The sequence below is a fragment of the Prunus persica genome, chromosome G6, assembly GCF_000346465.2.
Source record: "Prunus persica cultivar Lovell chromosome G6, Prunus_persica_NCBIv2, whole genome shotgun sequence".
In the NCBI taxonomy this organism is placed as follows: Eukaryota; Viridiplantae; Streptophyta; class Magnoliopsida; order Rosales; family Rosaceae; genus Prunus; species Prunus persica.
The window spans coordinates 6,769,723-6,783,393 of record NC_034014.1 but is presented as its reverse complement, the minus strand read 5'-3'; the positions used below and the strand labels follow the sequence as shown (position 1 = coordinate 6,783,393).

The window sequence follows — 13,671 nt, the reverse complement described above, 5'->3', positions numbered from 1 at the left end:
TAGACGAAAAGAAAAGAAAAAAAAGATATGCCGATAACAATCTTTCTTACAAAGAATTTGTCTTTGACAAGTTGCCCCCCGAGCTCAGTTGGTAGAGCGCAAGGCTCTTGACCTTGGTATTCAAACTTCAAATTCTAAAACCTCGACAACCAAACCTCGACTCTTAACTCGAGAGTTTTTCCTTCATTTGAACATGGTGAGCAAGCCAAATACAACAGTCCATGGCGAGGCTGAGTTCCAAGGGACATTCCCTTCTCTACTTTGTAACTCAAATTCCAACTCTAGCCCTCTGCTTTTCCTCATCTTCTTCATTGTCTTCAGCACCAATCCAGATCAAGCATCCAAGGCACTTGGCCTCTATCTTGCTCAAAAACCCAACAAGTCGCTCAGCCACCCAACAAATCCACTCTCACATTCTCACCTCTGGCTTTCTCCTCCATCACTCCATTTCCACTGCCCATCTTCTCCTCTTCAACACTTTGCTTCGTTGCTATTCCTTTGGCCCCTTCCCTCGTGACGCTTTCACTTTCTATAAACACCTCCAACATTGTTCCCTTTCCTTCGACTCCTTCACCTACTCCTTCCTTCTCCACGCCTCTATTGCCTTAAACTCTACCAACCCAGGTGCCCAAATCCATGCCCTCACTCACAAACTCGGTTTCCATTTCCATGTCTATGTTCAAACTGCCTTGCTTAATATGTATGCCGCATGTGGCTCTTTGCTCCTTGCTCTCCACGTGTTCTACGAAATGCCTGAGAGGAATTCTGTCACTTGGAATGTCATGATAACTAGTTTGGCGAAATGGGGTGAGCTTAAATTGGCTCGGTCTCTCTTTGATCAGATGCCAGCCCCTACTGTTGTGTCCTGTACTGCCATTATTGACGGGTATTCACGTAAAAATCAGCCCCGTGATGCTGTTGCTTTGTTTCGAAGAATGGTTGTTGAAGATCACGTTGAACCTACTGAGGTTACACTTTTGGCCATATTTCCAGCCGTTTCGGTTCTTGGAGCTCTTAAAATTTGTCAATCACTTCATGCTTACGGTGAGAAGAGAGGATTTAATGCATCTGACATACGTGTCACCAATTCCCTATTGGATTCTTATGCAAAATGTGGCTGCATAGATAGTGCATCGAGATTGTTTGAGGAGATACCTGTTGAGAGGAAGAATTTGGTGTCATGGACATCCATAATCTCTGGGTTTGCAATGCATGGAATGGGGAAAGAAGCGGTCGAGTATTTTAATAGTATGGAGAACGTTGGTCTCAAACCAAATCGAGTGACATTCTTGAGTATTTTCAATGCTTGTAGTCATGGACGATTAATTGATGAGGGGCTGAACTTCTTTGGGAAGATGGTCGACGAGTATGAAATCGCACTGGATATCAAGCACTATGGATGCTTAATAGATATGCTAGGGAGGGCAGGGAGATTAGAAGAAGCAGAAAATATGGCTTTGGAGATTCCTTCCAATATCGTTAACGTTGTGATTTGGAGGACGCTGTTGGGTGCTTGTAGCTTTCATGGTAATGTGGAGATGGGTGAGAGGGTGACAAAGAAGATACTGGAGATGGAGAGAGGATATGGCGGTGACTACGTGCTTATGTCCAACATCTTTGCTGGGGTTGGAAGGTTTAGTGATGCCGAGAGAATGAGAAGCTTGCTGGATGAGAGGAATGCCTTCAAACTTCCAGGGCATAGTTTGGTCTAACTGGTGGTGAAGATGGGCAACTATGATGGTTGCCAGAGATTATGAATGCCTGATGATTTCTAGATAATCTTAAGTTTGAGAAAACAAGGCCAAGATCCTGTGAACAAGCTTCTGAGGTCAGCAATAGCTATGTAATTAATGCTCATAGAACACATGGTGGTTAGAATTCAGTTTCTTCTTGAGCTCTGGCTGGTCCCGTAGGGAGTGAAAGACACATTCCCGTGGTGTTAGATGATATGATCTAGCATTTGAGATTGCAGAATTAAGGGTTTGCAGTTGAAATGAACATTCAGAATACTCTTGACTGCAAGAATGCGGAAGATAGCTGGTGTCTGACTCTGAGAGAGTGAATGAATTAGTGACTTTATACTGCACATAGAAAAATGTACAGGGAAATATGACATTCATTTTTTCTTTCATCGATATGCTTCAGTGGAAATTAGAGCAAAATGAAACTTATATCCCAAGGCACTCATTGGTACATTCTCCTTTAAGTCTCTTGGTTATTCTAGTCTTTGATGCCTTGTTATCAGCCTGATCCTAACATTTCTGATGTCCTCAAATGGAGGCCTTCTTCTGCTGGTTCCATTTACCACTGCTTCCACTTGGAATAAAAAATGCGTTGAATAAAAGCATGGTAATGGCTTCTGCAAGTGGATGCAGTTGAAGGGCCAATTTCCAAGTAGACCTTTCTCGCCTCATTTCAAGCTCAATTGCACAATCATCTTTTCTTCTTCTTCTTCACTCTTTCTCACATCAATTCAGAAACTTAAGAACTCGTTATAAGAAGCAACTACCGTTAGGAAAATGTTAATAAAATATGTAAAAGACCCCCTTTTCCCCAATTCTTGATCAGCCAAGGTGGCTTAGGCTGTTTTCGGACTTTAAATGGAAACAATATGTAACCAGAGTCGTACTAGGCACGAAGAAGAAGAAAAAAGTTTGAGAAAGGGTGTTAATGACAGCAGGTATGGAAAACATCAATGAGGAGAGAGAAAACATAAGGAGATTGTTAATTAAAATTTTATTTAATTATTTAATTAATGAGACTTAATCTCAACCATTCAATACATTCTAATCTAATGGTTAAAAAATTGTTTTAAAAATTGTGCAAAAAATATAGTGCTACGGATCTGCCCCCTATATATAATACACTGCACGCAGGCTCCTTAATGCTTCACAAATTGTCGAATTTCATCTCTACCTTTTCGCATTCCATAAGGATTGCTCTCGCTGAATCCATTTCTACTTCCTCCTACTTTGTGCATCTTCTTCCGGAACTTTGATGCACTGCTGTTTAAGTTCAAATTCACCTTGGGAAGACTTGAAAAGCAAAATGAAGCTGCGACCGCCTGTAGGTCCAAGTTCAACAGCACTTTGCAATTAATTGGCAGAATAAATGCTGATACATAACCATGCTACATTTCATATTTTGACATCCCAACAACAACAGCAGAAATTAAAAGATAAATAATTTCCTTTACAATATCAAGAAAAAGTTTGGGTACCTGCAGATCGAGACGGTGAACATTAAAGATGTCCTTCATAGAGTGTGAATTATACGCTAATAGATAAGATTTATATGCTTCTTTTGCCGCTTGGCGCAGATAGTAGTTGCCCTCAACCATCTTTTCCTGCATCAGTCACGGCAATACATAAGGTTCCTCGGAACCAGTTACTGTGTAGTAATAGGTAACAACTGAAGCCTGAAAACAGGAAATTACCAGTTGAGACTGCACATTTTTCAGCTTATTCTTATTAATTTGTTGCTCTTCAACGGGGACTTTTTCAGCCTGAAAACAGAATAAAATAAAGAATTGAAATGGAGAACAAGCACCGCATGTAGCAACCTAAAAAAAAGTGATTTGTGCTTGCTCTAAATACAGACACCCTTCCGGAAAGCATGGCACTTTTGTTGTGTGTGTGTGGGGGTGGGGTGCTGGGGTTTCGCTGCTCCTGTTTATTTTTTCTTCTTGACTAAATCATACCTTCAAATAGCGAATAAATTGCATCTCTTCGGGTATGAGGAAAAGAAATGCCTTTCCTTTTCCACCTTCCCCTCGAGCTGTTCGACCAACTCTGTGGATATATTCCTGCAAGCAGATATCCCATTGTTGTGAAAGCATTTAAGAATAGGAAAAAGAAACAGAACTCGGGAATGGATAAATTCTTCATGCTACAAAATGGATATAGAAGAACTACTTGATACAAAAATTAGTTGAAATATGTCAGTAAAGAGGGAAAATTAGACACCTTGGGATCATCTGGAGGATCAAACTGCACAATCACGTCCTACAAGCAAAGAAAAAACAAGCATTAGATTTACCACAAGCATTTGCTTATTGTGATACTGCTATAATGTGACAAAGAAGTGTATTGGCATAACATGATGTTCAAAAAAAGTTTAGAAAAATTGCAAAAAGAAAGAGGAAGCATACCACAGCAGGAATATCCAGGCCACGAGCAGCAACATCAGTACAGAGTAAGATTCCTTTCTCTGCTTTGCAGAAGTCAAAAAAAGTTTTTGTCCTCCTCTGCTGCTTTTGCTTTCCATGGATATCAAAGCAATCCACATTAACGTATCTAAGAAGGTCAGAGTGGAATTTGACTGAGTTACAAGAAGAGAAGAAGACCATCACTTTCTTAGACCGAATCGCCACCAGAAAAGAATATAGGAGAATAAATCTCTCCTCACTAGGCACAATAAAATAGCCTTGTTTCAGCCCTTCATTGGTGACCTGTATATATTGCACACAATGTCAGATTTTAGAGATTAGGGTTAAATCAAAACGAAAAGAAAAAACATATAAGAATATAAGAATATGAAGTCGATTTAATTTCAAAATAGACATGATGAACACAAAATAAATGTAAAAGGAGGAATACATAAAACCAGATGGATTCCTACCTTAGTTCTTCCACCATCAACATCAATCAAGTGATGTTCTTTCAACGACAATCTAGCAAGATCGTGAACCTACAGGTTTAATAGGAAAAGTATTTTCAGAGCAAAATCATGGGAACACACACAGACGCGTAGACTCAAAGCATTAAAAGTTAGTGAACTATTGAACTGTGCGTAGCGTATCAATTTATGCTAAAGATATTTAAAAACAATGCAGAAAGCAAGAGACTACGGCACAAACCTTTGTAGTTTGGGTTGCTGAAAATAAAGCTGTTTGCCTTTTCTGCACATCCATTAGCAACTCAGTCAGCCACAGGACATAACCGTATAAAATCCATATGAAATTGTAACTAAAACCTTAAACTTAATGCATCTAGGCCGAATGCCGAATATAATCACACAGTTAACAAAACTCCAAGCTGCTCCTATTAAAAGAAAATCACAAAGATATGTTGCAAGTTGGATGCATCTACTGTCTGCAGCCTAGAGTCTTTGTAACACAACATAGATTATTAACTCAAATACTGTACCTTGGGTAGAAGCTTAATAATCTGTTTCATTTCTTCCTCAAAGTTTGCTTCCAAAATCCTATCAGCTTCATCAATTATGAGGCACTGCAAATCCAAGAGAACAATCAAACTAAGGATCGTCAAATGATGTGATGTCGTGATACAAGCTTTCATCTCAATCAAACATATGTAGCTCAACCACACAAACAAGATAAATTTCGTCTCTAACACAACAATCAAAATTGCAAAAGGACTCCAAACTACACTCCAGTATCTCGGCCAAAGGATTAATAACCACAAAGAATATTCAAAAGTCAGGGAAACATTACGTAGAATTTTCTTTCAATAAGAAAGCCATCTGAAGCAATATGCAACATTTCAGAAAACAACCAGTTACAAATACTTTTGAAAAAACTACAACAAAATTGCCGAAGAATAGATGAGAATGACCTTCAAGTTCTTATATATGAATCCCTTGGTATTCTGGAGATGGTCAAGAAGTCGACCAGGGGTTGCAACCAATAGATTTACTCCTTTTACAAGACGTTCTGCTTCACCTCTCCTAGCTGCACCACCGATAACCAAGTCAACAGTATGTGAGTGGTACTTCAGAAGGTCCTTTGCCACGGCATAGGTCTGAATTATTTGAAAGGAAAAGTAGTCAGGGTAGAAAGAAGGGGATCAACTGTAAATCTCAGAATACAACAGCAGAACAAGTAATAAAGCACAATTTCTTTCATCTTAAAAGGCATAAATTTTTACACACATTTCCATTTTCGGCTTCATTATCTTTAGGCAAAAATTAAAACTTAACCTAGATACGTCAAATTTGTTGAGGCATCAAAAAGATGTGTTCTTGAATTGGAGCGAGCTCAATATAAGAAGAATGTAACATTGCAAAACAAATAACGAGAATATGCCAGGGTTTCTCACCTGAATTGCAAGTTCCCGTGTTGGGCAAATGACAACAACACCTGTTCCATTACGAGGAGTAAACTTTGTGTGATATAGCAACTCCAAAGCTGGTATAAGAAAAGCAAGAGTCTTCCCGGATCCTGTCCTAGCAGCTCCGAGGACATCTTTTCCGATCAATAGTGATGGGATTGCTCTGGCTTGAATCTGCAGGTGTAAATATTTTCCTATCAATACTATAAAAGGCCAAAGCCTTGATTATTAGAAACTTATAAACCCTGTAAATTAGGAGCTAATAAAATCAAGTTCAACCAGAAAATTTACCTGAGTCATATACTGAAAGTTGAGTTCCTGAATGGCCTTGAAAGTGTTGGCAGACAAATTCAATGAACCAAAGGAGTCTCTGCTCATAATCCCAGACCCTCCACCACTTTTGACCTTCTTCTTCCTCTTATTCTCCTCCTCCACCCCCTCTGCGTTGGCCTCTGCTTCCTCTCCCTTCATTTTCTTCGTCTTCTTTTCCTTCTTATTGTCATCATCACCTTCTCCTTTCTCCTCTTCTTCGTTTTGTTGGGCCTGATAAGGGTTTCGAGGCTCTGATTCTTCCGACGGTTTATTCCCTCTCTTTCTCTTGTGCGTCGTCTTCTTCGTCTCGTCGTCCGGAGATGCGTAACGGATTGGGTCTGTCATGGCGACTAGTTCTCAGACGCTGAGGAATAAGACGAGCTCTCTCGCAGAAACTCTGAGAATGCAGCTGTGAATTGAGGGTTTAAGGTTTAGTTTTGGTCAACATGAGGGTTTAAGGTTTGATCGCTAAACCCTAAGCTAAGCCAACCGTGGTGGATAGTCTGTTTGGGTTTGGGCCCACCCGAATTCCACTTAAAAAGATATATTAATCTCCGCCCAATTAACAAAGGGCCGTTCTGGTTTAGAAATACTTTTTCCCAGAATTCTCACCCTTCCGGTCCGCCAAAAGAAAGAGTTATACAGTGAGTCTATAGACTCGGGACTCTCAGACAGGTACTGGGCGAACCAAGAAATTTTGGCTGCTACAGTCGGTATAGTGGCTGAGATGCAGCAGCAACAACAACAACAGCTGGGTTTTGAAGAATCATCAAATATTGGTAGCAATAGGGTGAGTCTATTGATTCGTCACCTTCCAGAAGGCATTCCTGAGGAGACCCTGTTTCGGCTGTTGTCCCACTATGGTGCTTCTTCTGTGCGCTCTTGCTCTGCTACTGGCCGGTCAATGCTCTCTCCTCTTCCTTTTCAATTGTTTGCCTGTTTCCTTTTGCCCCCCTCACTTTGATCTGTGTATATGAATATAGGTTGAGGAACTGCGCATTTGTAGATTTCCAAAATGAAGGCTTGGCTTACCAAGCACAGCGTCAGTTGAACGGGTATTGCCATATCTATTTTACTCTCTTGATTCAAGCAAAAATGTCATATTCTAATTTTCTGTTAATAATTGAGTTGGTGGCTGTGTTTTCTTTGTTTGGTAGGCTGAGGTTTCTTGGTAAGGTCTTAAAAGTGGAGAGGGCGACCGCTAATAATGATAAGCCATCGCAGGCTGCTAACAAGGATTCTCTTTCTATAACCGCCACTTCCAAATCATCTTTGGTCCACAATCCTATCATCAATAGAGATATTCAAGAAACTGAAGTCTCAAGATCAGAGCCCATTGCCCCTAGGCTTGGTGTAGACTATCCCTTTCCTCCTCACCTTGAGTATGTTATACCTTTTCAATTTCTTTAAACTCGTGAGACATTTGTTATGAGGATGTCTTTTTTATGAGTATTACATACATATGTTTTGTCTATTCTTCATGTGATCGTCTGATGTATATTTTTTTTCTTTTCTTTCTTATTCTTCTAGAGATTATAAACTATCATCAATACTTGTTACTATATTTTCAAGTATGTTCTGAATTCATATTACAAGAGTTCCTTTGATGATCCTATTGTCTTTGGCCCTTAGTGGCCGGAAAGGAGTCTCTCAATTTCAACCAAACTATAGCTATCTTAATACAAGGCTTAGAAGATATGGTTTGCTGAAATGAATGAGGCTAGAGTGGCTTAAAGTTTCAGCTTCTTGTTACATAAAACAATTACCCAGTTACCTTTGGCCTCCCTTGACGTATTATCTCATATTTTGTTATGAATGGCATGCTAAATCTCTGTTATGAATGTCTAATGGGTTGACATTGCTCTGTTATGAATGTCCAATCGGCTTATCTTTCATTACAGGTATGCTTACCCGCCACCGGATGGAAATATACTGACCAACATTGTAAATGCTCTTATCGCCGTTCCTCGATTTTATACACAGGTTCTCTCTAATCTCATGCTAAGCTAATGTTACTATACTTTGGCTCCCCTAATTTGAATTTCTACTTCGTTTTGTCTAGTCAACTAGACATATTATTGCAGCCATATCAATTAAGACTTAGAATAATCAACTGTAGGTTTTGCACTTGATGAACAAAATGAATATACCAGCTCCATTTCGTATGGCTCTTCCCTCTCCACCGCTACCACCTTCAGTACCCGTGCCACCACCACCTCCCCCTCCTCTAGCTGCAAAGCCTCCCTCAGCAGATTTATCAAGTGAAGAGTCAGAAATGGAGTCTTCAGACGAGGTAACTACTTGCCTTTAGATTGCTAAACGCTCATTAGATAACATTTGTATGTGAGAGAGAGGATAGAGACGAGGGAAATGAAAGAGAAGAGGGGTAGTATGGTTTTATCTAATTATTTATTTAAAAAAACTGAGAACAATTTATAAAAAAACAAACAAACAAAAACCATTTTATTTGTAAACCATTGTTTCTATTCTTTCATTCATCTCTCTCTTTAAAGAACAAAAGAAAATACTGAAAATTTTACCAGACAAGCACCAATGCATCTGGACCACATCGATCATTTCTTTGTGTGTGCAATCTACAAATACCATGTGCAAAGAATACTTTCTTCCTCCCTAATTCTGGAGATTTAGAACCAGAGGCATGCCAGCTTTTGCTTGCCAGTCCTCAAAAAAGTTCAGTTGCAAATTTTTTCTTTTAAAATAAGTTTTCAAGAAGGATAATTTTTAATTCATCTGCATATCTACACATTTGTATAACATGGGGAAATTATTTCGTGTTTCTCCAATTTGATATGCGACAAGCAATTAGTTACACTGACTGTTTAATTATTGTAGTTGCTTTATACATTCTTTGAGACTTTGGATTGAATGTTATTAGGAGATTGATGGAAAACCCTCGAGCGGAACTTCAAGAGGACAGAAGCGTGTCAAACGAGAAGCTATTGTTGGTCCCGCAGTTGATAAAGATGTAGCTCATGAAGATGTTGGATTGAAACCCGCTATTCTGGTCCCTAAAGAGAGGCCAATGATAAAAAAGAAGAACCCTATCGTACAGGTGATTTACTTTTCAAGATGAATGATCGTATTTGTAGTATGATCTCTTATCTTCAAGCAATTTTTGATATATTTTCTTACTTTGTTTCAGATAAAAATTGCCCCCAAAGTTGTTAACAATGAACATAAAGATGATAGTATTACCAAAGACTCAGAGCATCCAAAAAATGAGAGTTCAGATATTAATTCTTTTGCAACTCCAGAAGAACTAGAAAGAGGAAAGTTGCCTCCAGAAGAAATATTATCGCTGCCGATGTTTAAGGTAATATCAAAAAATTTGCTTTATTTTGGTAAAATGAGCATGCGACACAATCAAATTTACTAATTTCTCTGTGGAAGGATCAAACATGTATTAACCCAAATTCTTATCATGATAATATGACAGTCTTAAGATATAATTCAACAAAATTTTAAGTTATTTTTCTTAGTTGTTTTCATAGTATGTTTCCTCGTTTTAGTCACTAGTTTTAATTTTTAAAATTTGTTTTTGTTTTCTGGTATTAAAAACAATAAAAAAACGTGACTTTATTAGAAAATTTGTCACCATTGATTAGCATGAAACCAGAATTAACTTTTAAAAGTCCATGGCAATGGAAAAGAGGATTTTTGTGTCTGCGGTTAACTTTTTGCAAGCAAACTTGTTTACTATTCTAATTTTGCTTAGTCTGTATTTTGTACCGGGTTGTTTGTGGAATTCAATTGCTTTGTGCCTATTACATATTATACAAGGTTGGTAGGTGGGGGCTGGCATCAGAGTCTGAGGAGGTGCCTTGTAGCCAGCAAAAATATATATGAATTTTGAGGAACTTTTTCTTAATAAAAATAGCTGACAAAATTAAGATTTAGCTGACTTCCGAAAAAAAATAATATGAAAATCTTATTTGGAGTCTTCAGAACTATGCAGCTGGGAATCCTGCCTCTGTGTTGTATATAAAGAACCTGGCAAAGGACATCGTTGCTGATGACTTCTACTACATATTTGGTGAGCTCACAATCCTGATGAATTTTATATCATTCATTTAATCTTCTTTTACAGTAGGTTCGGAATCTTAGTTTCTTCTGCATGTTTTTTGTTTTGAGATTTCTAAGAGTAGACTGTTGAGCAAGTGATTTCTTTACACTTCATTTCTCTTCATATCTCTCTTGTTTTTGGTGTCCAGTCAGGAGATATGGCTCCAATTCTCCTTGTCCAAGAACTGTCAAACTGGTTAACCTTTCTACCTACAGTAATGCTTATATTGTGCTTGTAGGGTCATTATTTGGAAGCGTTGATGCAGCCAAATCTGGTCTCAGTCTAAAGCTTATGCAGGTAAGGTCTCTTGATCAACCTCTATGTTTCCAAGTGAAGCTTTGCATATTTGATTCAGTTTGATGTCTTAAGTTGTTTTTTAGATGCACCACTTTTGAGATAGTCTTTTAAAGTACAATAGCAAACAACATTTTGTTGTCTTTTGTAATTAAGTATGTTGGCGGAGCCTTGCTACTCTTAGTAAAAGGATACGGAACACAACTGTCAAATGAGAAAATTGTGAGAACCTCTCTTTGTCCATCAACTTCTGACGGACCAGACAAAAATAGGTGGAAAAAGAGAAGATTATGAGGTGTTATGAGCCCAAATTGAGAGGAATATGGTGGACTATAAGGTTGAACGAGACTTTTACCTTGCCTTATGAAGAAAGGATCTCAGAGTCCATTTATAAATTTGAATGCCTTGATGAAGACTACTTTTGTCAAGATTTCATTCTTTATATATAGTCTCTGGCATGATATATATAGTACTGAAAGCCAATTGCAATTTTTTACTGATCTTTGCATCCGCATCAAGTGACAGTTTCCTACTCGCATAAGCTGATAGTAATATTTTCATGTCAGGAAGGAAGAATGAGGGGCCAAGCTTTCGTGACATTTCCATCAGTTGAACTAGCCCATTATGCTTTGGTACGTCTCTTGCCAATTCATATAATAATTGTTCTATAATTTAGTACCATGGCGGTCTTGGAGGCTTGCCTGCAAGTTTTATGGTCGTATGGGGCAGGGGGAAGTGTGCTTCAACCTTATAGGGCTGCTTGGTGCAGTCTGTATTTTGGAACATAGTGCTGGAGCGTAACAGGAGGATTTTTTTATGAGTATGAGGGATTGGGTGTCGGTGAATATGGGATAGAGTTAAAATTTGGGCAGCTTTATGGGCTTCTGTCACTTCAGTTCAAAGACTCTTCTTATTCCACTATATTGAGGGATATGGCTGCTGCTGTTATGTGAAGTGTTTTTTTGCGTCTGTTTATTTTTTGGCTTTTGGCTGGATCTTGTTCGATTCTTTCTGGCTCACTTCCTTTGGTCCTTTTGGTGTTGCGGACTCTAAGTAGTTTGGCTGGTGCCTTTGTTTTAGTGTCTGTTTTCGTCTGTTATTATGTTGTTGCTCGTTTGGCTTGTGGATGCCTTATCCACTTGTTGTTCCTTTTCAGTTCTTTCAATAAATTTTGTTTCTATTCAAACATATATATATATATATATAGGTTTTTGGATTACATATTGGATTATACGGTTTTGCTTATCATTCAAGAAGATCTCTCTAGTTCTTGTGTTATCTTGCTTTTGAGTTGGAGGAGGTATAAAAGTTCTCACTTGTTGTGCATTATAAACCTTGGTTGCAGAATCTTGTGAATGGGTATGTATTCAAAGGCAAACCAATGATCATCCAGTTTGGCCGGAATCCTGCAGCGGGCAAAGCAAATTAAGGTCGACTATCAGCGGAAAGTTCTAGACGTTAGATTTTGTTTCTTTCTCTTGCCTTGTATTTATAAGCAAGCTGCTAATACTCACTTTTTTTTAGTATTATCATTTGAATTTCTAATGACATATTGCTCCTCAGTCAACCATTTATCAGTTTACTAACATCAATAGACGTTCTGTGGTGCAGTCCAATCATGTTGTTTTCTTTTTTAATAAATGGCTAGGGGTGGGGTTTTCTCCAGAACTCATAAAGCTTGAATGTCCTGTGGCGCGGTAGAGAGACTTTTATATAGTACTACCACACATGGAGCAAAAGGTGGACTGAGAGCTGGTGCTAAAAAGGTTGAAGATACATAACCAGAGGATCTCAACAAGGCAATTCCTGCATCAATTCAGAAGTTCTAAAAGTACTGCATCGGAAGGCATAGTTTTGTTTCATTGATCCATGTTGTCTCCAAGACCTGGCCAATTAATTGACCGTACGATTCGACTTGTGGAGTCGCTGATGCAGGGTACCAATTGTGGCATTCCACTTCCCGTTGTCCATATTGTCTTTTTTTCAATTTTATATGGAAATGAAAATTTTTTTGGGGGTTATATTTTTCAGTTGTAGGCTTAAAAGATACAAAGATGAGAAGCTTGTAAAGGCGGAAATAAACAAGCAAATCGACTATTTTAATTTCATGATTTAAAGGGTGGATTCGGATGAAAGGATTTAGATTTGAGTTTCATATGTAAATTGCTTAATTGAACCTTAGATTTGGGATACTTTTCTCTTTGAGTATCAAACATTTGATTGTAAAGTAACAAAAAAAGTTTATTTAAAAAACAAGTAATCATTTTTAGGATTTTGGGGACTAATTTGGAAATCTCAACAAGCCAGAGAGACCAAAAAGTATCAATTAGCCCAAAATGAATGAGACCACCAATTCAAGGTCCAAGGAGAAAAGCCATTTAGCTAAGAGATGAAAAATGTTTGCCTCAGGAAAAATGTCAGAATTGAATCTGAATTATTGAGTTATTGTTTGCAAGAGACCAAATTTTAAAGTAAATTTTTTAAGCTCCAAGGGATTTTAGATAACGAGAAATTTTTGTATGCACAAAAATAAAATATTTTCATTTGTCTTATTTATATTGAATGGTAGACATACAAAAATTACTCCATCTCCACAGAACATAAATCTTCGTCACAAAAATGCTAGGAGAAGTTGTAAATAGTAGCCTTGTTCAACGTTAATTGATGAACAAAGCTCTAAAGAACTGAAGAAGACAACCCATTATAATGTATAAGGAATTGTTTCATCAAAGTTGAGTTTTTTTTTCCCCAACTTACATATTGCAATTTTGCTGTTCATATCATCATATCATTCTTCCCCTGTCTTGGCCAAGACCAAGAAGTAGAGAAAGTCGGTTTTAAAAGTTAAAGAAAAGTGGATTGCTTTCTTTTTTTAATGAATCAGAAAATAGTTATCCTGTTATAAAAATA

General features: G+C 38.0%; 3 protein-coding genes across 8 annotated transcripts; 2 read left to right on the top strand and 1 right to left on the bottom strand.

Annotated features, from left to right (window-relative positions):
* LOC18774799 (pentatricopeptide repeat-containing protein At1g09220, mitochondrial) lies at positions 6-2,179 on the top strand. The gene has a single exon (XM_007206696.2). The coding sequence runs from the start codon at positions 222-224 to the stop codon at positions 1,710-1,712; it is 1,491 nt and encodes a 496-aa protein (XP_007206758.2). The 5' UTR covers positions 6-221; the 3' UTR covers positions 1,713-2,179.
* On the bottom strand, positions 2,720-6,746 carry LOC18774344 (DEAD-box ATP-dependent RNA helicase 51). The gene is made up of 12 exons (XM_007207848.2): positions 6,363-6,746; positions 6,060-6,245; positions 5,577-5,762; positions 5,148-5,231; positions 4,859-4,900; positions 4,621-4,689; positions 4,151-4,450; positions 3,966-4,004; positions 3,701-3,805; positions 3,437-3,505; positions 3,221-3,346; positions 2,720-3,064 (listed from the first exon to the last, which is right to left on the bottom strand). The coding sequence occupies exons 1-12, from the start codon at positions 6,726-6,728 to the stop codon at positions 2,882-2,884; spliced, it is 1,755 nt and encodes a 584-aa protein (XP_007207910.1). The 5' UTR covers positions 6,729-6,746; the 3' UTR covers positions 2,720-2,881.
* On the top strand, positions 6,966-13,013 carry LOC18772247 (U11/U12 small nuclear ribonucleoprotein 65 kDa protein). Of its 6 annotated transcripts, none has more exons than XM_020566752.1 (12): positions 6,966-7,283; positions 7,367-7,438; positions 7,541-7,765; positions 8,285-8,366; positions 8,503-8,676; positions 9,280-9,456; positions 9,547-9,717; positions 10,350-10,437; positions 10,706-10,764; positions 11,328-11,393; positions 12,107-12,191; positions 12,410-13,013. In XM_020566752.1, the coding sequence occupies exons 1-11, from the start codon at positions 7,111-7,113 to the stop codon at positions 12,188-12,190; spliced, it is 1,371 nt and encodes a 456-aa protein (XP_020422341.1). In that variant the 5' UTR covers positions 6,966-7,110; the 3' UTR covers position 12,191; positions 12,410-13,013. The 6 variants fall into 6 exon arrangements, 5 of the variants coding, with proteins under 5 accessions (XP_020422341.1, XP_020422342.1, XP_020422340.1 ...); XM_020566753.1 differs by having other exon boundaries at positions 12,373-13,013; XM_020566751.1 differs by having other exon boundaries at positions 12,107-12,218.

Bases quoted from the DNA above. Each gene is read 5' to 3' on its own strand.
- LOC18774799 (XM_007206696.2), top strand. From the start codon at position 222: ATGGCGAGGCTGAGTTCCAAGGGACATTCCCTTCTCTACTTTGTAACT.
- LOC18774344 (XM_007207848.2), bottom strand. From the start codon at position 6,728: ATGACAGACCCAATCCGTTACGCATCTCCGGACGACGAGACGAAGAAG. The intron at 4,005-4,150 runs GTATGCTTCCTC...CTTTGCTTGTAG, and splicing joins GCCTGGATATTCCTGCTGTG to GACGTGATTGTGCAGTTTGA. The intron at 3,065-3,220 runs GTACCCAAACTT...TTGGACCTACAG, and splicing joins TTCACCGTCTCGATCTGCAG to GCGGTCGCAGCTTCATTTTG.
- LOC18772247 (XM_020566752.1), top strand. From the start codon at position 7,111: ATGCAGCAGCAACAACAACAACAGCTGGGTTTTGAAGAATCATCAAAT. The intron at 9,457-9,546 runs GTGATTTACTTT...ACTTTGTTTCAG, and splicing joins AGAAGAACCCTATCGTACAG to ATAAAAATTGCCCCCAAAGT. The intron at 10,438-10,705 runs GTGAGCTCACAA...TTGTGCTTGTAG, and splicing joins TGACTTCTACTACATATTTG to GGTCATTATTTGGAAGCGTT.